Source organism: Trachurus trachurus, assembly GCF_905171665.1.
Source record: "Trachurus trachurus genome assembly, chromosome: 11".
Taxonomy (NCBI): Eukaryota; Metazoa; Chordata; class Actinopteri; order Carangiformes; family Carangidae; genus Trachurus; species Trachurus trachurus.
This window is the reverse complement of record NC_139904.1, coordinates 5,536,274-5,558,976: the sequence shown is the minus strand read 5'-3', so window position 1 is coordinate 5,558,976 and position 22,703 is coordinate 5,536,274. Positions and strand designations below refer to the sequence as shown.

The 22,703-nt window shown below is 42.3% G+C and overlaps 1 protein-coding gene across 2 annotated transcripts; it reads right to left on the bottom strand.

Moving 5' to 3' along the window:
* Positions 1–218: 218 nt before the first annotated feature.
* On the bottom strand, positions 219–22,703 carry LOC310994191 (serine/threonine-protein kinase SBK2). Of its 2 annotated transcripts, XM_083982788.1 has the most exons (6): positions 22,693–22,703; positions 8,322–8,587; positions 4,435–4,579; positions 3,224–3,426; positions 2,260–2,421; positions 219–1,095 (listed from the first exon to the last, which is right to left on the bottom strand). In XM_083982788.1, exons 2-6 carry the CDS (start codon positions 8,325–8,327, stop codon positions 472–474), a joined length of 1,140 nt encoding a protein of 379 aa, XP_083838914.1. In that variant the 5' UTR covers positions 8,328–8,587; positions 22,693–22,703; the 3' UTR covers positions 219–471. The 2 variants fall into 2 exon arrangements, with proteins under 2 accessions (XP_083838914.1, XP_083838913.1); XM_083982787.1 differs by lacking the exon at positions 22,693–22,703 and having other exon boundaries at positions 8,322–8,601.

The window sequence follows — 22,703 nt, the reverse complement described above, 5'->3', positions numbered from 1 at the left end:
ACACACAGCCAGTGTCACAACTAAGCATAAAGTCCGCTAGCTTAATGCTAACGTATAATGTAAAATCTCATAGACGGGCTAACAGAAATCATCCAATGTTTGTTTTGGGAGTCTGTTGAAGCCGCGACCGGACAACTCTGGCAGCCCGGACACATTTATTGAGAGGCTGCTGCACTACTTGCATTTATTTGATTTGGTAGCTACACCGGGCGCTCTGGGCCGCTGTGGTAATGGCGATCCGTGACCGCAATGCATGATGGGATATCTTGCTCCGGTTAGTGACCATCGGATGTTCACTACATTTCGCGCCGAATTGTGGGATAGATTCAGTGCACTATATACCTAGTGAACATTAATAATCACTAAACATTCGGACACCACTACAACATGGCGTGGTCACTACTGTATATAGTGAGTAGGGGGGGATTTCGGACACAGCCATAAAGTGTATTTTCTTTTCTTTTCTTTTCTTTATCTCTCTCCTCTTCCCTCCATCTCCTTCATATTTCTGATCGCTCCCTTCCCTCTGCTCTTCTTCCTCTCCTCCTCCAGCCTCGCCCTCTCCTTCTCCATCACCCACTCTCCGCCCAGGAACCTCAGCGCGTCCTCGGGCCGTCCTCGGTGCCGCGGCCTCGGGTCCAGCAGCATCTGGAAGAAGGAGCGGGCCAGCGGGGTGAAGCAGGCGAACTGAGGAGCAGCAGCGAGCGAGAGAGCGCCGTCTTTCTCTGATCCGTCCTCCTCGCTGCTGCTGTCCGTTTGTGGCTCCGCCCACACGTCCAGTTCGTCCTCGGGTCCTTTCGCTACGTCGAACCACTCGCGGTATTTGAGGTACGCGCGGCAGTCGCTGGCTGTCTCGGCCCAGGGGTGGCTGCCGGTGAGCATGGCGTAGGTCAGGACACCCAGGGCCCAGCTGTCGGTGCTGGGCTCCACCGACACCCACACTCTCGTCTTCTTCTTCTTCTCCTCGTCCTCTTTGACGCTTTCGTCTTTCACGCTGCTCCAGCTGTCCTTGTTCCCCCGAGCCGCCTCCGCCTCGGGGGTGCAGTACGGGGAGCTGTACCAGACCTCCGGGACCCTGGTGCCCCTCGCCTTCACCTGCAGGGGTTAAAAAGATTAATTGGTTTTGCTGCTTGCATAGAAACTTCAAATTGCACTCATTATCTACTCACCCTCATGTGGACTAAGGGCTGGGAGAAGTTTCAGAGTCCTCCGTGGCTTCTCTGAGTTACAGGGGGTCTCGGCGTAGCAGTGCATGTCCATATGACGGTTGCAAATGGATACCAACTGTATTCCTAACAAAAAGACACACCAAAAAACATCCAAATACCTCCATGCTGCTTGTATGTAATGTCCGTCTTGTATTGAAGCCCCGAAATGCGAAATTGTTCCGAAAAAAATCAAATAAGTCTATATTTCAAGCTCGTTTGTAACGGAAGCTCCTCTTCCTGGTCCGTCCGAATCTCGCAAGATTCTCGCTTGAATAGACTTATTTAATTTTTTTCAGAACAATTTCGCATTTCGGGGCTTCAATACAAGACGGACATTACAGACGAGCACTATGGAGGTATTTGGATGTTTTTCGGTGTGTCTTTTTGTTAGGAAGACAGTTGGTATCCATTTGCAACCGTCATATGGACATGCACTGCTACGCCGAGACCCCCTGTAACTCAGAGAAGCCACGGAGGACTCGACATGAGGGTGAGTAGATAATGAGTGCAATTAGAATTTTGGGTGAACTATTCTTTTCATGCATAGAGGTCACTACAGTGTACAGCTGTTTTAAAGTGTTTTTTCTCTATATATGCTTGCAATTTTGGGCACTGCTGCATATACTGTAGTCCACTCTAGTGAAAGCTATTGCATCCTCCCATACAAAAAATCTCATTGGCTGGTCATTGCAATGGGAAAAAGTAGTTAGTGAAACCAAGATGGCCGACAGACAGGGAGAAAGACCAACCACCTCCGCTATTTCGGTTTCTACCTTCTATAAAAAGATGCTATTGCAGGTTAAAAAAAAAAGATATATATATAATTACATCAAGTAACATCTAAGGTGACATATTTTGTAAAGATTTTCCAAATCTTGATTTTACATTTGGAGGAAATTATACTGATTAATCATCTGTCCACTCAATTGTACATCATGCATTACTAGGTATGTTTCAACTTCAATGCAATGTCAATTACTACCAATGCTGTTGTTGTAAATCAACTTCTTTATGTTTTTAGAATGTAATTTTAGTATTTTTTTAAACTGACCATGCCGAAATCTCCCAGTTTGACCCAGCGACAGGCCTTGTCGCACAGGAAGACGTTCTCCGGTTTGAGGTCCCTGTGGACAAAGCCGAGGGAGTGCAGATGGGACAGAGCACCACAGAGCTGGGACACCACCCGCTGACAACTGTCCTCCTCCATCCCAACCTGAAGAGGACACATGCAGGGAGGGAGGGAGGGAGGGAGGGAGGGGGATGATGGAGGAAGAGGAAGAAGAAGGAGCAGGATGTGAGTTACCACAGAAACCACAGAAACCTGAACACAAGAATCATGACACCTAATGCTGTGTCTTACAATTTATGGGGCTCCATCCTTTTAGAGGACACATTTAAAGACCAGTTGCATCACAGTAGGCATCCTTTAAATGCAGACTTTGTTTCCTAGGCAAACAAACACTTTTTCCTTGTTGTGATGATTTCTTTTAAAAAATAAACGGTCGAGCAGTGCAGTGGTAATGTCCAAAATATCTCCGACCGTTTATTTTTGTAAAGAAATCATCACAACAAGGAAAAAGTGTTTGTTTCGGATAGTAATGTCTTTCCAGGATGTTTCAGAGTTTGGCTATCTGAGTGAGTGACTACATGCAAAAACACAAAGTTTATACTGTTTATACACACTATATGAATTCAGTGGTGTCTCGTAAGGATTTGAGTCATGTACCATAGATATTTGATTGTTTTTTGAGTGTTTGTTGTGGTTGAAAGAATTTGAATTTTTGCTCCCCCCAACACTGGGTGACCATCAGGAAAACGATTTAGGTGTCAAAAATGGCCGGAATTCTCCTTTAATGGTCCAATGTCTCTCAAAATCCACTGCATATTATTAATGAAAGCAAACAACATGAACAAGAAAGCCTCTGCATCTACAAGGGCCGCAAAACACCAGAATTCACAGACCACGTCCACCCAAATGACGTGGATTTGTCCCCTGAGCGGAAATGACTGTTTACCTCAGGCAGGATGACATCGAAGAGGTCGCCATAGAGACTCGCTTGCTGTGCGAAGATGTAGTGCGAAGGTGTGGAGTAGGCGATGCCCAGAGCTCTGGTGAGGGACGGGTGGGTGCAGAAGGACAGCGAGAGGTTGTACTCCCTCAGGAAGGAGAACAGGGAGGTGGAGTCGCGAGGGAAGAACTTCAGAGCCATCGGAGTTCCTGGAAGAGATGACGAGAAAGTCAAATTGATGTAGGTTTTATTTAGGCTATAGCGACTTTATGATCAACTTTATTTATTTAAAGGAAAAGCCCCTTGAGGTGGATCACCTCGTTTTCAAGGGGGATCCTTAGCATCTCAACAATCAACACTGTTACAGACAGAAGCAAAACAGAGGCAAGACAAAAACGAAAGGACAAAATCAGAGGAAAGGAGACAGAGACAAAAACATAAGGCAACGCACATACAAAACAACAACAAAGCACACGGGAAAAGGAGACGCATACATTGTACATGTACATCCGACACCTCCAAGACCAGGCAGATATCACGCACTAGAAGCCAGAGCATTGTGTTTTTAGGTGGTTAAGTACAGTAACTCAATCTTGAAGGTATGTAAAGAAGATATGGAGCGAAGGGAGTTTGGCAGATTGTTCCAGTCAGAAGGTGCTTTGAATTTAAAGGCTCTTCTCCCAATGACTCTGGATGTTCTAGGAACAATAAAGGAGGGGTATTGCAATTGTCTGAGTAAGTATGATGGGTCCATGCCTATGTTCCCACAGCCTTATGTTCCCACAGTTCTAAGATTTTTCTCAAAATTAGGCCCTATGTTCCCACTGGACTCTCTCTACCTATCTGGACTCTATCTATCTGGCCTGTCTAGCCTCTACCGGGCAACCCTAACCCTTTTTACTAAACTTAACCAACTCTTTTCTTCATTGCCAAACCCAAACAATAGTGGGACCAAAGGGCTGTGGGAACATAGGGCCTAATTTTCAGTGACAACAAAAGTTAGAAATGTGGGAACATAGGAATGACCCCAGTCATGAGTGTGGAACAAAGTATTGTTTAAGATAGGGTGGGCAGGTCAGAAAAATGCATTTAAAGATGAACTGTAACAAGTGAGAGTGCATGCATTCTCGCGTTAGGGGGAAGCCAATCAAGTGTTTTGTATAGGGTACAGTGGTGGGTGCGATATGGACATTGCAGTTAGCTCCTCCCTCCCTTACCTCTCTTCCTGTGAACGGCCAGCATGACCTTCCCGTACGAGCCTTCGCCCAGGAGCTTCAGGACCTGGAAGTGGTCGGACGTGACCATTGGTGACAGAGACTGAGCCGTCAGGTGGCACATCTCGTCCAGGAGCTTCGTGGCAGCCTAGACAGAGACAAAAACAAGAGTCTGATTGATGCAAAGCCAAAAAAAACAAGAATCTACACTGCAAAAACTCAAAATCTTTCCAAGAATATTTGTCTTATTTCTTGTCAAAATGTCAAATTTCTAGTCAAAACTAATCTCTTTTCACTTAAAATAAGAGTCATCACCTAAAAATTAACTTGTTTTGAGATCATTTTCATTTGTTTCAAACAAATTTTCACTTGAAATAAGTAGAAAAATCTGCCAGTGAAAGCAGGTTTTTTGTGTTTGTAATAAGAAAGAAAAACTTGCTCCACTGTCAGATTTTTCTACTTATTTCAAGTGAAAATATGCTTGAAATAAGTAAAAAGTGTCTAAAAACAAGCTACTTTTTTTATGTGATGAGTCTTATTTTAAGTAGGCTATAATGAGATTTGTTTTGACTAGAAATTACATTTTAACTAGAAATAAGACAAATATTCTTGGTAAGATTTTTAGTTTTTGCAGTGTAGGACCGTCTGTAGCTTGTGCACCATAAACCAAAACATCTTTGAAAACTGTGAAGGTGCCATGTTGGACCTACTCAGCTAAACAGATTAGCACGGCTGAAGCTCACCAGCTACTGTAAAGGTTTTGGAAACCCCCCTAATGACGAGGTGGCCTTTGCATCCTGTCTGTGGTTCAGGAAACAAAATCATTTTGGTCAAATAAAAAAGAAAAGATCCTTCGCTCTTCGGGTAAACGACAATTAACATGTGACGGTGCAATTTTCTGTAGCTTATTAAACCAGCTCGGCATCTTTCCACAACTTCAACCTGCGGTGCTGCAGGAGTCTGAACACAACCAATAAAAGCTTTAACGAGGCTCCGCTCACCACAAGCGCTCGTAGAGTTTCGACAAGAATACCACACATAGCAAAACAAAACTGCTTTGCTGGTGCACACAGAAATAGTATGTTTCTTCAATCATTTCAGATTTGTCTAAACCAGCAGTTCCCAACCTTTTTGGCTCATGACCCCATTTTGACATCACAAATTTCTGGCGAGTTGTTTAGGATTGTGTGTGGTGCTTGTTTTTAATCGTAGCTATAATTAGTTAAAAAAGATTTTCAGATGTTATCAGTAATTTTTTTAATCAATAACTAGACATTTCAGGCGACCCCATTTGAATTTCATGTCCTGACCCCAAGGTTGAAAAACACTGGTCTAAACATTGATAGTGGCGTGAAAAACATGATATATAGCTAAACTCTCATTTATTACTACTGTTCTCATTCAAATGATGTGCTGGTTTTCTACCCGGAAGTAGTTGTAAACAACAAGGCGATTCGTTTTATTGGAAAAACATGTGAGATGAGTAAAAACTGAACGTGTGGAATCCCCTCACAGCTCTCTGGAATGTAACACAACCGTTGTCATGATCGTTGTTGTCATGACGAAGCCAGCAACACTGATCCATGGGTATAAACATGTCTGTTAATAGCCTCATGAAATCCTCTCTCACACACACATACACTGACACTGACACACACACACACACTCTCTCTCTGGAGCTTGTTTTGTCTGGTGCAGCAGCAGCAGCGTTGATCTTTCCACCACAGCTGGCTCCGAGCTGGGATTAAGTGTTACTATAATATCCAGCAGACACAGGGGCCGCCTCATTACCGCTCATTAGAGAACACGTCGCAGTCATGAATGTGCTGCACACAGATTCCCTGAATGCTCGACAGGGCGTCCGCTCACAACAAGCACTCACAAACACACAAACGACTCACAAAACCTCAGACAGATTTTATCATCACAGCTGCAGCTTTTTGAACTTCCTGTTAATCCTTCAAGTGTCCACGTTATTTTGTCCTCATCTTGTTTCTGTGTTGTTTCTTGTTTAGTGCCAGTGCACCTGTAAGATGCATTTACGTCCATTCATTCCCATAGTATCTCTCCACATTGTTTCTTTTATTTGGTTTCTGGTTGGTTTCATTTTCATAGCATACCACACAACGCAAACTTCTCTGTAAATAAACACTTCTGACTCTTCATTTGAAGCTAAATTGTCTGTATTAGTTTGTTGCGGCCTAAATTGTTGCCCTGCCTTGTGGTTTTAACACCTCAGGAGCCTTTATTCCTTTCAGCAGCTGAATTATGTCGTTATTTGCAATATTTTATTTAATTTTTTTATGTGAATGAAACAGTGAGAACTTTAACGTGCAGGAGAAACTGCTGTCAAAGTTTTCCAATGCTTTATTTTGCTTGGAGCATTTTCACATCCCACAATGCCTCGGTCAGACCAGAGGATTTCAAGCCACAAGACAGAATACTTCAATCAGAAAAATTGCTGTGTGAGCTTTTCAGAGATGCAACTACGCAGTCTCATTGACCAGATCATTATATTATTGACTCAGTTGAACTCTTCATGACTTCAAAGCTGCACAATCACAAGTCTGTAAGTTTTATAATGTGACCTGTACATTGATATAGTCAGAACTTTCAGGAACTCTTTCAATTAATCAGGAAAACCAATAAAACGATGCGGTTTGTTAAAGGTGTGAATGAATAAGCGGGGGCGGGGGGGTGTAAGAGGAGGAGACGACTCCGGTCTGAGCCAGAACTCAACAACTGCAGCAGCTTCAGAGAGCGACGACGGGACGAACGCCCAGGTTGCATAAGACTGTGTGAGTGAGTGTGAGAGAGAAATGTCCTGTGATGTCCTACATGGTAATGGGTCTCTGTGGACCACAAACATCAATGTGATGAATGACAAGCTGATCTGTGTGTGTGTGTGTGTGTGTGTGTGTGTGTGTGTGTGTGTGTGTGTGTGTGTGTGTGTGTCAGGAGTGTGCTAGGACACATAATTGTAGCAGCTGTGTTTCACATCTAGACGTCACTTCAACACAAGAGACAAAACATCACTCATGCATAAAAACAACATTATATATTTCATTAAAACTGGAATTTTTCTGTGTGAAGCAAAGCACATGATGCTTCAATATTGCAGCTTTAGATACTTACTATAATCAATTCTAATTTCTATTAAACATTAAACTAAGGAATTATTTGCATTAATGACATTTATTGTTTCATTTTCACTTACAAAGAAATCTGTGATGTTGCAGTTTCAACCTAAACTGCCAGAAGCTGTCAGTAAAAGTCAAATAAAAACTTAAACTTGTTCCTGTTTTTCCTGAAACGATCGGTTTCTGTTCCTCAGAATAAATGATCATACGACACAAGGTCATTATGAAAGAGACTGTACTGATAATTAGTGAAATAATAGAGCTGAAATAAACAAAACTATGCAAATTAAATAAACACTTTCATATTTTACTGTAGATAATGTAATTGAATGATGTTTAAAACCATCATTATCTAAAAGTAAAAGTCTGATATGTCTCTTCTGCAGACTTTTGGATGATTGTGCATTGATTCTGTTCATGCATTGATCAAATTTTACTCAAATTTAAGGGCCAGTTCACACAAACTACACAAAAAATAGGAAAAAGTTAATATTTCTTGTTTGATATGTCCAAGTTATGACATTTTGTATCTGAGATTTCTGCAGCAGCATCACTCCCCTTGTTACTCTGGAGTCCTCCGTGGCTTGCTCTGAGTTAAAACTGCATGAACAGATTCAGTTGCAAGTCAAACAAATATGTTTTTTTGTTTTTTTTCTCACAAACTGGGTGAACTAACGCTTTAATCTCTGCACATTCTCCTTGTGTTGCGTTCGGAGCGGTCAAGGAATCTGTGCGCTGGCTCTGACTTACTGTCATTTTGCAGCTTTGGCTGTTCAGTTCAGTTCAAGTCAGTTCAGTGTCGTTGATCCTTAGTTGAGTTTACGTCCTGCTCTCTGCTCCTGTGGCAGGTGGTGCACCTGTTGGGAAATCCTCCTCAGCTTCTCCTCTGCTGCTCTCTGAGGCTCCTTCCACCTCCTGCAGGAGGATCTCAGACTGTCTGCTGCAGCTCAGCGAGCGTCGTGCTGCAGTTTCAAACTCCACTAAGTTTCTGCCGCTCAGGTCGAACGCTGCTGCTGCTGCTGCAACTTTTATCCTGATGTCATCTGTCCTCACCTCCCTCCCTAACTCCTTTCCTCCCTCCCTCCCCCCACTGCACAGTGGGCTGGATCCTGAAGAGGAGCACATACATGCATGTGTCTGTGAATGAGATTAACTGTACTTGCTTTCAGTCTTCTTGCATATTGATGTTTTGGAGATTTCTAAAGCTCAATGTGTTCTGATAATCCTGGTAACGCAAAATCTTTCCAAGAATATTTGTCTTATTTCTTGTCAAAATGTCTCATTTCTAGTCAAAACTAAACTCTTTCCACTTAAAATAAGACTCATCACCTAAAAATGAACTTGTTTTTAGATAAATATCACTTGTTTCAAACGAATTTTCACTTGAAATAAGTAGAAAAATCTGCCAGTGAAAGCAAGTTTTTTGTGCTTGTAATAAGAAAGAAAAACTTGCTCCACTATCAGATTTTTCTACTTATTTCAAGTGAAAATATGCTTGGAAGAAGTAAAAAGTTTCTAAAAACAAGCTATTTTTTTTTAAGTATAATGAGATTTGTTTGACTAATGACATTTTGACTAGAAATAAGACAAATGGTCTTGGTAAGATATTTGTGTGCCGCACCTGAATGCACCACAAGTATCGTGACATGAAGTGAAAATGCTGGAAAATGAAGGTTGAAATATCACAAATAGATTATTGTGCTTTGAAGTGGAAAAGTTGGTGCATCAATAAAATCAAGTCACAACTGGAGAAGGAAAAACAGAAACAGACGCATATGGAAATGATTTCAACCAACAAACAGTAATGTGATAGGCTTCATCACATTTTAAATTGGAAACATGCACCATTAAATATGTAGCTAAGCTATTAGTAACAATTACCAATGGAGGTGAAAACATGGAAGCCGATCAGAGGTTATGTAACACGTCGCTGTTGAACTGTCACTCAACAAATTATCACCTGTCACTCACCACACGTCTGCGTCTCCTCCTCTCACTTTATCTCCTGTTGAGGGATTTTTTCCTCCAACACCCAGAATCCCTTGCGGCGGGGCCACAGCGGCGCCCTCAGCTGCTCCTCGACCACGGTCCACACATTCAGCTGCAGCATCAGTTACAGGGACACGTCGGTCTGTGGCCTCATGTCAAAACACTGACATTACGTAAGTGAGTGTGAGTTACTGAACAGCAGCAGCTTCGTACATTCACTCAGTGTGTGGACCAGTGGCGAAAGTACCATTAATGCAAGTAATGCCGTTGCATTAGGGCCCGTGGCCAAAAAAGGCCCGCGGTGAACGGTAAAAAAAAAAAAAAAACCTAATAAAACATAAAAAAAAAAAAAAAGTTTTAATTGATGGTATAGGCTACTGTATTAAATCATCTTGGCTTTTACATCATTACTGTAATTCGTTAACGTTATTCTGGATTATGAACATGCGCGCGTGACAGGACAGTTCTCCTGTTGTCGGCAGAGCGGCGGCGCAGCGCCGTCCCTGACCGTCTCTCCCTGTCTCTTTCTCTCTGTGTCTCTCTGACGAGCAGTGACATGTTCAGCACCGAGACAGCGGACAGCGCTGTCACTCACTCAGGGCCCCGGTCCAGATGGATTCGGCTTTTTTGAATCTGGATAAATACTTCTATCAGATCGGCATCGCGTCCAGGCGGACGGCGTTTTCGGGGGGTGAAAACGGTATTTTTTAAAACATGTCCCAGAGTGGGAAAATCTGAAAACGCCGCCTCAGCGTATCCGTCCGGACGCCCAAAATTGATTTTTTCTGAAACGATGTCATGTAACCTGATGAACGCACCGTGAGACACACACACACTGCTGCAGCAGCTGCACAGTCTATGGAGTCTAACAACAGCGGCCGACTACCGTCGGGTCGCTCAGACGCTGCGGCTGAATCACACCTGTTTAATCATCAGTGATATTTACTCTGACACGACTCCCTGTCAACATTTAATCCCATGTCTGAGTTTGAATACAGCGGGGGACTTCCCGTCTTCTTCTCTGTCTTTAGTGTTTATGTGTGTGGCGCTGTAGCGCTCCACACAGGCCTGGAGTAGCCTATACTACAGCCTAACCCCCCCCCCCCCGTTATTATTATAGGGCCCGCAATTTTTTTTTTGCATTAGGGCCCGTAGCAGACAACTTTCGCCACTGGTGTGGACGACTGTTTGAGTTTCAACCACAGATGTTTTAGAGGTTTCACTGATTGTGTGACTACGGTGGCCCTGAAGGCTCAATGCACTATATGCAAACACACCAACACGTTCTCACTCCCAGTGCGTCAACCCCCTGACGAACGGTCACTGTCCCTCCTCGTCACATGCCTGACTCATTAGGTACCCGTTTTTCGTCATGAGGTGACGAGCGGGGATTTCAATTCATTCCAATGCAACCCCCTTCGCGGCGATTCTCGTCATGAGGTGACGAGCGGGGATTTCAATTCATTCCAATGCAACCCCCTTCGCGGCGATATGTGACCCTCAGAGTAAAGTGATCCAGCCGACCGGACGCGGCGCTGAACGACGCACTGAGCTGGAAAACTTTTTTTCCCCTTTGAAGCTTTATTGAACCTGGTGTGTCTGACATAGCTTTCATCCAAGCCGTCATTTTGGTTATTATTTATTTACTGATCTTGGCGTTGGTGCAGAATAATAAATAAACAAACAAACAAATAAATAAATAAATTACATCCTTGTCGGAAGACCAGACGGGGTGGGGGTGTGTAATAAATAAATAAATGAATAAATATTTTTGTCCCGTGCGTAATTGTCAAGATCCGCATTTCGATTAAACTCGCCTTTCTTCTTTTGTACGAGTTGTTGGACGACTGCATTTTCATTTTATTTACTTATTTCCCTGTCCTAAGTCATGTTTATGGATACACAGTTGAACATATTGTCATTTTACCCTCGGCATTTTCCCCTCACTTTGCTGAATATCTGTTGATTCATGTCATAAACACGTTTTGTTCATTAAAAATATGTGGTGTTTATTAAAAATATGTTGTTCATTCAAATCGGTTGTTGTTCATTGCAGAACAATAGAATATTAATACGGTGATTTATATACAGATATTGATCGCGTAGTGTGACCACATCACTACGCACGGAGGCGTGAGGGACATTTGAAACAGCTGTATCAATCGTCCCTGCAGCGACTACTGACACTTCAACCTGTTTTGGCTCTAAACTTCAAAACTATGACATTGCATAGTTTAGGACCTGTTTGTGTACGAATTCATCTGTTGTTAGGTCATATTATTATTGCATGAAACACACAATACAACTTTTGATCACAAAAAAACTAAAAAGGTAAAGGTAAAGGTACTTTATTTGTCACATATACAGCTAGTACAGTGAAATTCATTCTCTGCATTTAACCCATCCCTGAGGAGCAGTGGGCAGCCGCGGTGCAGCGCCCGGGGACCAACTCCAGATTATGAGCCAGTGCCTTTGGTCAGTGGCGCTGACTGGAGGATTAACCTAGCTGACATGTTTTTAGTGGTGGGGGAAACCGGAGCACCCGGAGGAAACCCACGCAGACACGGGGAGAACATGCAAACTCCACACAGAAAGGACCTGGGCGGCCGGGGATTCGAACCCAGGACCTTCTTGCTGTGAGGCAACAGTGCTAACCACTGTGCCACCGTGCCGCCAAAAAATCAACATGGCTTAATTTCCACTCCTCATGATCACAAACACACTGTTAAGGTACCGCACGTAACATTTTACTTTCCGTAGTAAAAAAACAGGTTCGCGCTAATAACTCTTGAATGGCGTGACGTAATTTCACAAGCTTTCCCAGGATTGGTCGGTGTTGAGTGCTGAACTAGAGGATGTGACGTCATTGCAACGGCGCCACCGGTCGCGACCATAGACTGCGACACTGCCATCTACGGCGTCTGGACGGAACTACAACACCTTAACAGTGTGTTTGTGATCATGAGGAGTGGAAATTAAGCCATGTTGATTTAATTCAACAGCATGTGAATAAACAGTGAGGAATCAGAACAGTTAGACAGCTCTTTTTCAACAAAGTCCAAATAATTCAAGTAACTCAAGTCATATAGGCCTTTTTTTTTTTTATTCCAGAAAACAACATTTCTCCCCCCTTCTCCCTCCTCCCGCCCAGGAACCTTAGTTTATAATATAGTGTAGAATGAACCCGTCCACTGTAGTAATGTTTATGCACAACTGCACCACTTTAGCCAGCTCCTTTATTTCTGGTTTTACATTGGACAAACTGATTAAGGCTCCATTTTCAGGAGACACAGCTATTCTTTAATAACTTCCACATTCGTTGGGTTACGTTCAGAGGTTTATCAGGGCAGGGCCTAGGGTCATCCAGTGTTAGCAATTACAGACCCATCTGACCTTCACAGGGGTCACAGGTCAACTTTTCATGTGAAATTTGATGATTTTTGCTATCAATTCAGGCATAAAACACCAATGCTTTGAGCTGGGAAGCTGAAATCTTTAGATTCTAGTCCAGACCTTGGAGCAGATTGAGCGTGCCACATATCAGGGCTGTGTTCCACTCAGAAGTGTCCAAAATGGCCAAAAAGCAGTGTTCATTTCTAATCCCCCATTGTGTACAAGACTAAATTCAACAGATAGTCTTTAATAACTTCCACATGCTTTGAGCTGGAAGTCTGAAAGTTTCAGGGTTTTGTCAGGGGCCTAGGGCCACCCATTATCTGCAATTTCAGACCAATCCCACATTCAGAAGGGGTCAAAGGTCAAGGTTTAGTGTGAAATTTGACGATTTTTGCTATCAATTCAGGCATAAAACACCAATACTTTGAGCTGGGAAGCTGAAATCTTTAGATTCTAGTCCAGACCTTGGAGCAGATTGAAGATCAGAGCTGTGCTCCACTCAGAAGTGTCCAAAATGGCCATGGTAAGTGTCAAAGGTCACAGGGGTCGAACATCAAAGTTAATCCTAACAAAACACACACGCTTTAAGTAATCATCATGAAATTTAGATGAGTTGTATATCAGAGAGTCCTCTATCATTATATTGTATTCCCATTGCTCTGGGGGCCACGGGGGGCCCCTGGGGGCCACTTCGCTTTCCCATGCTCTCACAGATTTGGGTGTCGGGGTGATGGATAAGGGCCTCACAATGAGTCCACAGGCCAAGTTTCAAGTGATTCGGTTGGTTTTTATGGAAACAGCGGCCTCCTGGAGACAGAGGAATGCGGCTGTTTGAAGCCCCGCCTCTCGAACAGTAATGGCTCAATCAGGACCGAACGCACATCAACGCGTTCGTCTTGGGCCCCCGGAACCACTGATATCAAATTCAGAACTGTACGACTTTTAGAAATATATTTCATCCATTTCAGCTTTTCAGATTCAGAGCCTCTCAGACTTAATGCCTGAGAGACCTTCTGAGTCAGAAAAGCTGAAATGGATGTTCGACCCCTGTGACCTTTGACACTTACCATGGCCATTTTGGACACTTCTGAGTGGAGCACAGCTCTGATCTTCAATCTGCTCCAAGGTCTGGACTAGAATCTAAAGATTTCAGCTTCCCAGCTCAAAGTATTGGTGTTTTATGCCTGAATTGATAGCAAAAATCGTCAAATTTCACACTAAACCTTGACCTTTGACCCCTTCTGAATGTGGGATTGGTCTGAAATTGCAGATAATGGGTGGCCCTAGGCCCCTGACAAAACCCTGAAACTTTCAGACTTCCAGCTCAAAGCATGTGGAAGTTATTAAAGACTATCTGTTGAATTTAGTCTTGTACACAATGGGGGATTAGAAATGAACACTGCTTTTTGGCCATTTTGGACACTTCTGAGTGGAACACAGCCCTGATATGTGGCACGCTCAATCTGCTCCAAGGTCTGGACTAGAATCTAAAGATTTCAGCTTCCCAGCTCAAAGCATTGGTGTTTTATGCCTGAATTGATAGCAAAAATCATCAAATTTCACATGAAAAGTTGACCTGTGACCCCTGTGAAGGTCAGATGGGTCTGTAATTGCTAACACTGGATGACCCTAGGCCCTGCCCTGATAAACCTCTGAACGTAACCCAACGAATGTGGAAGTTATTAACCTGTTCACGCAGGCCCCCTAGTGGTTGGGACGCCGGCGTCCCAAATCAATAACACATGAACGGCGTCCTTAATATAACGGAAAGTAGGCATGCTGTAATGAAAACTCCACCACAGACCTTTTAACTCATTGAGTGCCATTGACGTATATATACGTCAATCAAAATCCAACGCTTGAGTGCCATTGACGTATATATACGTCAAATGCAGTTTTCTGCGGCTGGTAAATGGGGGCGCTGTTGCGCACACTGTGAGTAATTTTGGGGCTTCTGGGATGTGTAGAACGAAGAAGACTGTAGATCAGAGCAAGAAGTGAAGAGGAAGGAGAAGACGAGTGCGATCGGTACAGAGATAAAAAAGTTGGGAAAAAATAGAGAGTCTCCTCTTTCCTTTGAGCTATTTTGTGTTTTCAGAGTCATAATACAAAATATTCTCTTGGTCTTAAAATATTACTCAAAATGCCCCGAAACGCTGGCACATGGCACTGACCATTTTATAAAGGGGCTGGCACTCAATGAGTTAAGGACACTTTCGGCAACAAGTAGAAAAAAAATGAAGTTTCTAAGTGCTACGGTTTTTTCACAGTCACTGAAAATGTCTCAAACAATATCAGACTACGGCAGCCCACAAGCGACGTCACGTCAACAACGAAGGTGATTTTAACATATATGTACCATCTGTACACCTCTTCTTTCACCACCAAAAAATCATAAACTGTCATATAAACAAAAGCAAAACTCAAAAATGCAGTTTTTACCCCATTAAAGGTTTAAACAAGCCTGCTCACTGAACACACACAAACCCGGAAGTCATTTTCGAGTGCCGAAAAAGACGGACATTTGTCAGTCACAAACCCACTAAAACACTGAATAAAATTACAAGCTTACCCTCTTTTTCAAGCTGAAGATGTGCTCGACAAAACAGGCATGGGCGATTTAATCCATCGTGACCAGATAATCCATTAATGGTTACGTTTACCCGCAGTGCTAATGCTATGAGCTATTATCCGTCAGACTGCGCACCCGCTTTGCGCATCTCTCGTCGCCTGTCAATCAAAGTCACGGGGGTGAAAACTTTTTGGTCCAATAGCAGAGACTCTAAGGTGTGACCTGATGTATAATGATCCCTGATTGGGCAAAGCTTAAGCCTGCACCAAGCTGGTTCATGTGGTTCCCTCTCCCCCTAGTGTCAACATGTAAGCAATACAAGTCTCCACAAAAAGTGTGTTTTTACTGCCCCAAGTTTAATTAAAATAATAATAAAAGACAAAATGAACTATTTCAAATGTCCTTGTTAATTTAAGCCATCACTGATGGTTGTGGGATGTTTACTTCTGGAGTTTTAAAGGAAAATAACAATATAATACAGGCGAAAATAGGTAAATTCATGTTTGGATGGGTTTTGGACACTAAATATTCATCCCCATTAATTAAATTTTCAAATGGCATTTTACTTATGTAACTGGTGTTCCTAAAACCCATCAAGTGTGTGATTGGCCCCAATAGGTTATCTGTTGGAAAAAAAAAAAATCTCACTAAAATCTTGCAGTGTGCATTTTAGCCAAATTGGACAATTTTGGACAGGTTTTGCACACTGTACATCGCCAAGGGACACTGTTTGGAAAAACTCTATAGTGCCTCAGTAGTTTTACCTATCAACCTAACATTTGGTACATATGTGGACAGGGAGTGTGTGAACCATATATGTAACATTCAACCTGTTTTATAATTAGGATTTTGATATATCACCTTTTCACCAAAAATTTCAAACTCGTTTTTTTTTTTTTCAAAAGAAAATAGTAATTTCAGAAGCCCATTTTTTTATGGAATGACTCAATTCAATATTTTATACATATAGATGTAAAGGGACAAAGGTTGTCTTTCATTTAAGCCATAAACCATAGTTGTGGGATTAGTACTTCTGTGGCTATTAAGCTTTAATTGCAGTGATACAAAAACAGGCGGAAATTGCAAAAAATGGCCTCTGCATGAAGAGGTTAAAGAATAGCTGTGTCTCCTGAAAATGGAGCCTTAATCAGTTTGTCCAATGTAAAACCAGAAATAAAGGAGCTGGCTAAAGTGGTGCAGTTGTGCATAAACATTACTACAGTGGACGGGTTCATTCTACACTATATTATAAACTAAGGTTCCTGGGCGGGAGGAGGGAGAAGGGGGGAGAAATGTTGTTTTCTGGAATAAAAAAAAAAAAGGCCTATATGACTTGAGTTACTTGAATTATTTGGACTTTGTTGAAAAAGAGCTGTCTAACTGTTCTGATTCCTCACTGTTTATTCACATGCTGTTGAATTAAATCAACATGGCTTAATTTCCACTCCTCATGATCACAAACACACTGTTAAGGTGTTGTAGTTCCGTCCAGACGCCGTAGATGGCAGTGTCGCAGTCTATGGTCGCGACCGGTGGCGCCGTTGCAATGACGTCACATCCTCTAGTTCAGCACTCAACACCGACCAATCCTGGGAAAGCTTGTGAAATTACGTCACGCCATTCAAGAGTTATTAGCGCGAACCTGTTTTTTTTACTACGGAAAGTAAAATGTTACGTGCGGTAGTTTTTTTGTGATCAAAAGTTGTATTGTGTGTTTCATGCAATAATAATATGACCTAACAACTCATGAATTCGTACACAAACAGGTCCTAAACTATGTCATAGTTTTGAAGTTTAGAGCCAAAACAGGTTGAAGTGTCAGTAGTCGCTGCAGGGACGATTGATACAGCTGTTTCAAATGTCCCTCACGCCTCCGTGCGTAGTGATGTGGTCACACTACGCGATCAATATCTGTATATAAATCACCGTATTAATATTCTATTGTTCTGCAATGAACAACAACCGATTTGAAAGAACAACATATTTTTAATAAACACCACATATTTTTAATGAACAAAACGTGTTTATGACATGAATCAACAGATATTCAGCAAAGTGAGGGGAAAATGCCGAGGGTAAAATGACAATATGTTCAACTGTGTATCCATAAACATGACTTAGGACAGGGAAATAAGTAAATAAAATGAAAATGCAGTCGTCCAACAACTCGTACAAAAGAAGAAAGGCGAGTTTAATCGAAATGCGGATCTTGACAATTACGCACGGGACAAAAATATTTATTTATTTATTTATTTATTACACACCCCCACCCCGTCTGGTCTTCCGACAAGGATGTAATTTATTTATTTATTTGTTTGTTTGTTTATTTATTATTTTGCACCAACGCCAAGATCAGTAAATAAATAATAACCAAAATGACGGCTTGGATGAAAGCTATGTCAGACACACCAGGTTCAATAAAGCTTCAAAGGGGAAAAAAAGTTTTCCAGCTCAGTGCGTCGTTCAGCGCCGCGTCTGGTCGGCTGGATCACTTTACTCTGAGGGTCACATATCGCCGCGAAGGGGGTTGCATTGGAATGAATTGAAATCCCCGCTCGTCACCTCATGACGAAAAACGGGTACCTAATGAGTCAGGCATGTGACGAGGAGGGACAGTGACCGTTCGTCAGGGGGTTGACGCACTGGGAGTGAGAACGTGTTGCTGAACACACACACACAAACATGTTGCCAGTTCAGAAAACCAGTTCAGCATTTTGAAAGCGTGTATGAGCTGCAAAAACACGCAACGAAGCAGAAAGACTGAACCCAGAAACCAGAACCGTCACTGACTTAAAGGGATAGTTCACCCAAAATTCAAATTTCACTCATTATCTACTCACCCTCATGTGGACTGACGCCAGGAGTACACTGGGAACGGCCGCGAAGCGATACGTAAGCGGGGCGGAGCGGAGTTTTTTAACTGCTACACCAGGCACGGACGCGACGCGACACGACACGGCTTCACTGTTTGTTGTTGCAGCTGGCAGCTTCACTTGTCAATCCTGCAGTAAATAAGTGCACTTTATGCATCTCAACCATGATCGCAACACATTTTCACATCCCTCCTGTTAAAATGGATTGACAGTACCTTTTTCACAGGTAATCTGCTGACTATGTAGGGTTTGGAAGTGCAGACTATATTAAATGATATCAATTAACTGTTTAACTACACGATCATGGATCCACAATGTAAAAAAAACAAACCCCATAATGTTGCACTGCTACTGGCTTTGCCTCTGGTACATGAGACATTTATTTTAATCACTTTTAAACGTAATATATTCGTTTTATACACAGTTCTCTGTAGTTTTCTACCTGTTGGAGGGCCGCGTAGTACGCGACGAGGAAATAAAATAGACTCGGCGCGAAAAAGAAGAGAAACACCACGCGACGGCCGCCGGAGTGCGCGTCGCTCACATGGCTGGTGGAGGAGCTTCCATTGACTGAATGGGTGCGAGCTGCTGCGGGTGTCGCGCGACGTACGTTACGCGTCGCGGCCGTTCCCAGTGTATTTCAGCCGTAAGGGCTGTGAGAAGTTTCAGAGTCCGCCGTGGCTTCTCTGAGTTACAGGGGGGTCCGTGCAGCAGTATTTGTCCATATAATGGTTGTGAATGGTGCTCACTTTTCTTCGTTCAAAAAGACACACCAAAAAATCATCCAAATACCTCCATAGTGCTCGTCTGCAATGTCCCTCTTGTATTGAAGCCCCGACATGAGAAATTGTTCGGCCGGTCCGGCAAAGCAGTGAACCGAGACACTGGGAGCTTCTGCTACAAACAAGCTTAAAATATAGACTTGTTTAATTTTTTTCAAAACAATTTCTCATGTCGGGGCTTCAATACAAGAGGGACATTACAGACGAGCACTATGGAGGTATTTGGATGTTTTTTGGTGTGTCTTTTTGGACAAAGAAAAGTGAGCTCCGTTCTCAACCGTTATATGGGCATGCACTGCTGCGCCGAGCCCCGCTGTAACTCAGAGAAGGCACGGAGGACTCTGAAACTTCTCACAGCCCTTAGTCGACATGAGGGTGAGTAGATAATGAGAATGAATAATAATAATAATAAGATAATGAAATTAGAATTTTGGGTAGAACCTGACATGAAACCAGTCTCAGTCTCAGGATCAGAACCTACCCCGAAGTTCCTGCAGTGGAAATGCTCCTTATGTACCGTTAGCTTAGCATTAGTCTCTTATCCTGATAGTTTCAGCATGTTTAGATTTCAAGAATATTGTATAATGTTCAGGATGATGTTGCAAAATCCATTTGCCTGGACACTAATTGTAATATTTTTTATTTATTTATTGTAAATTATCTGTGAAATGATTGTTGTTTTCTGAATTTGCATGTGATTTCTAAACCTGCAGTGTGTTGAGCCTTCAGAGCCACCGTACCAATCCATCTATTGTAAGTGTGGGATTTCTAATATGTCTGTGTAGGTTCTCAGACGTCCAGCTCATCGAAGGCCGCTGACCATCCGTCTTAGGGATGATTTATAGATTTTCAAAATAAAAGTATATAAGTAAATAAGAATCAGACTTGTCTCTGACTGTAAGTTTGCTCTTTAATGAAAGAAACCTGAAGCGGTCACATCTGATTCAATGCAAAAATGTATTAAAGACATCGAACATACAAAAACGAAACGTATAAAATATATAAATACTACCATTAAACATGAGAATACATTATTATTATTAAAATATTATTAAATATTACACAGTACATAATACGTTAAAAAAATAATGAGATGCCTGCATCTCATACTAAATAAGGTCACACATAATATAAAAAGCTCATAAATAAAATAGTAAAAAAAAAAAGTACAAAAATAACAATTATTTAACAACATCTTCATGTAACTTAGGCACATCATGATGAATCAACATGTAGCAGGCACTGTGAGTGTAAGCAGTCTTTAAGGGCGTAAACGTAACAGACTTCAGTGCATTAGTACCACACCTTTTATGGCTACATGTAAAGAAAATGCTGAATATTCTCATTAATGCACATAAAGATGTTTAACTGGCTGCACGGACATGAAAACTCATGTAAACAAAGTACCAAAGTACCACTGATTTAAGAAATACACATCCTCCTGTCATTGCCAGACAGTGAACGCACCACCGCTGCTGTGTGTAAACGAGACTGAATGTGCACAAAGCTAATGCACTGATGCTACGTGGGTGTAACTTTGATCCATAGTCACCATTAGCATATTAATTAACATGCTAACAAATTGTATAACCATAAGAAAACAGAGGAGAGTTGCTAAACCAACATGTTGAGCTGGCATTTTGACCTATACAGGAAAAGTGAGGAAGGCATTCCATACATTCATCCCAATGAGGGGTGAGGGGGTTAATAATTCATGATGATCCCCGGCTGCTACTTGTTCTGGTAAAAAGTCCTTGCTTGGTATAAAACGACGTGAGTAAACAACAGTGGTTAAAGCAGATATCAGCTTCACGGCCGTTTCGGCTAATGCTGCGTTCAAGGCAGGCTTTTGAAACCGTAAGTTACAGCTTCAAGTCACAACTACGACTTGGTAGCGTTCCAGGTAACCCGTAGCTTGTGTTTTTACCATCCTGTTGTCTGTGAAAGTTCCCTATAACGGCCACTCGTAACTTCCGACCCGTGAACTCGTACCAGATCGAACTGGTACGACTTCACAGGAAGGAAAAACACAAAGTACGAGTTTCTTTGAACGCACCATGAGTTAGCAGCCCCCGCCCTTGTCAGGCATCAATTGGTCCTCGTGCTAGGTCACCACATTCACGCGCATCCCTTGGCTGCACACACAGCCCTTCATGCCGTTCTCTCTCCTCATTGGATAACACTTGTATCCCACAAGGAAAATTTTCTCCTCGGGTTACAGCAGAGCAGAGTGACGGAGAGACTCGTGTTTAGGCTGAAACACTTCATGTAAGTGATTGCTGACGGAAAATAGGACTATTTAGGACTTATATTAACAAAAACATTCCACTGATATCTGCTTTAATGTTTGGGGCAGCGCTCCACTTTCTGCAGATGCCGTAAGACTCTTTTGGACCAGTTGGAGAAAAGCTTTAACCGCTCAGAGAGTTCGACGGAGAACTCGAGGACCTCGAAGGCCACGGAGGGGGCGGCGGGGAGGGAGGGGGGCGGCGACTGAGGGACGTCCACGCTCAACTGAAGAGAGAGAGAGAGAGAGAGGGGGCGGAGTCAGATACAACATTAACAACAACATCATATAACTTCAAATCCAAAAAGGTGGAAGTGTTGGGTCATTTTGTTGATCGTCCTCAGATGCTTTTTTGAAAACTCTGTGTTTGTTTTTCTCAAAGGTTTACTGTTTTATGCAATTGTGCAAAAAACATTCAAGGCACAGAATTGGTGAAAAAATATTAAAATGCCTTTATTTTACATGGCAATTAATCAAAATTGATTTCCATGGGCTTTATTATGCACAGCTCCACTACTTCCTAAATTAATAATGTAAAGACAGGAAATAAAGGAGCTGGCTAAAGTTCAGGAAGTAGTGGAGCTGTGCATAAAACCCCATGGAAATTCATTTTGATTAATTGGTATGTAAAATAAAGGCATTTTAACATATTTTTTTCAAAATTGTAACAATGTAAAACTGTAAACTTTTGAGAAAAACATACTTCATTTTAATTTTATAATATTTTATTTTATTCTATGTGTCCTCACCTGCTGCAGAGACTTCTCGATGAGGTTGGACAGGCGGAGCAGCCGGGTGCTGGCGCCCTCTGCTGACTGGGAGGACAAACTGAAGTTGTCTCTCGCTGTTTTCAACCAGTCCACATGCAGCTTGAAGGACTGAGTGAGTGTGAAGAGCTGGGACAGAGACTCATTCACCTGAGGGGAGATAATTAAATACACGGTTAACTAAATACACAAAGAGTTTTTATTTTTTATAATAACAACAATTAACATAAAAACTGATCCATCAGGTGTAGAAACTTCACCTTGAGTGAGCTGAAGTGAGACGCCGTGTGTGGAATGTGAGGAAGGTCAAGTTTGTGCTTCACACCATCAAAGTCTGGGAGTTCTTCACTGGACTGTTGGAAACAAAGGTCAAAGTTAGACAAGGTCACACATCTATTCATTTATTTATTTATCTGTACAAACAATGCAATATTTTTTAAATCACTTCTTAAAACTAACTTTTATC

Bases quoted from the DNA above. Each gene is read 5' to 3' on its own strand.
- LOC310994191 (XM_083982788.1), bottom strand. The intron at 3,427-4,434 runs GTAAGGGAGGGA...CATCTCTTCCAG, and splicing joins GGCCGTTCACAGGAAGAGAG to GAACTCCGATGGCTCTGAAG. The intron at 1,096-2,259 runs GTCAGTTTAAAA...TAACCCCTGCAG, and splicing joins AACTGGGAGATTTCGGCATG to GTGAAGGCGAGGGGCACCAG.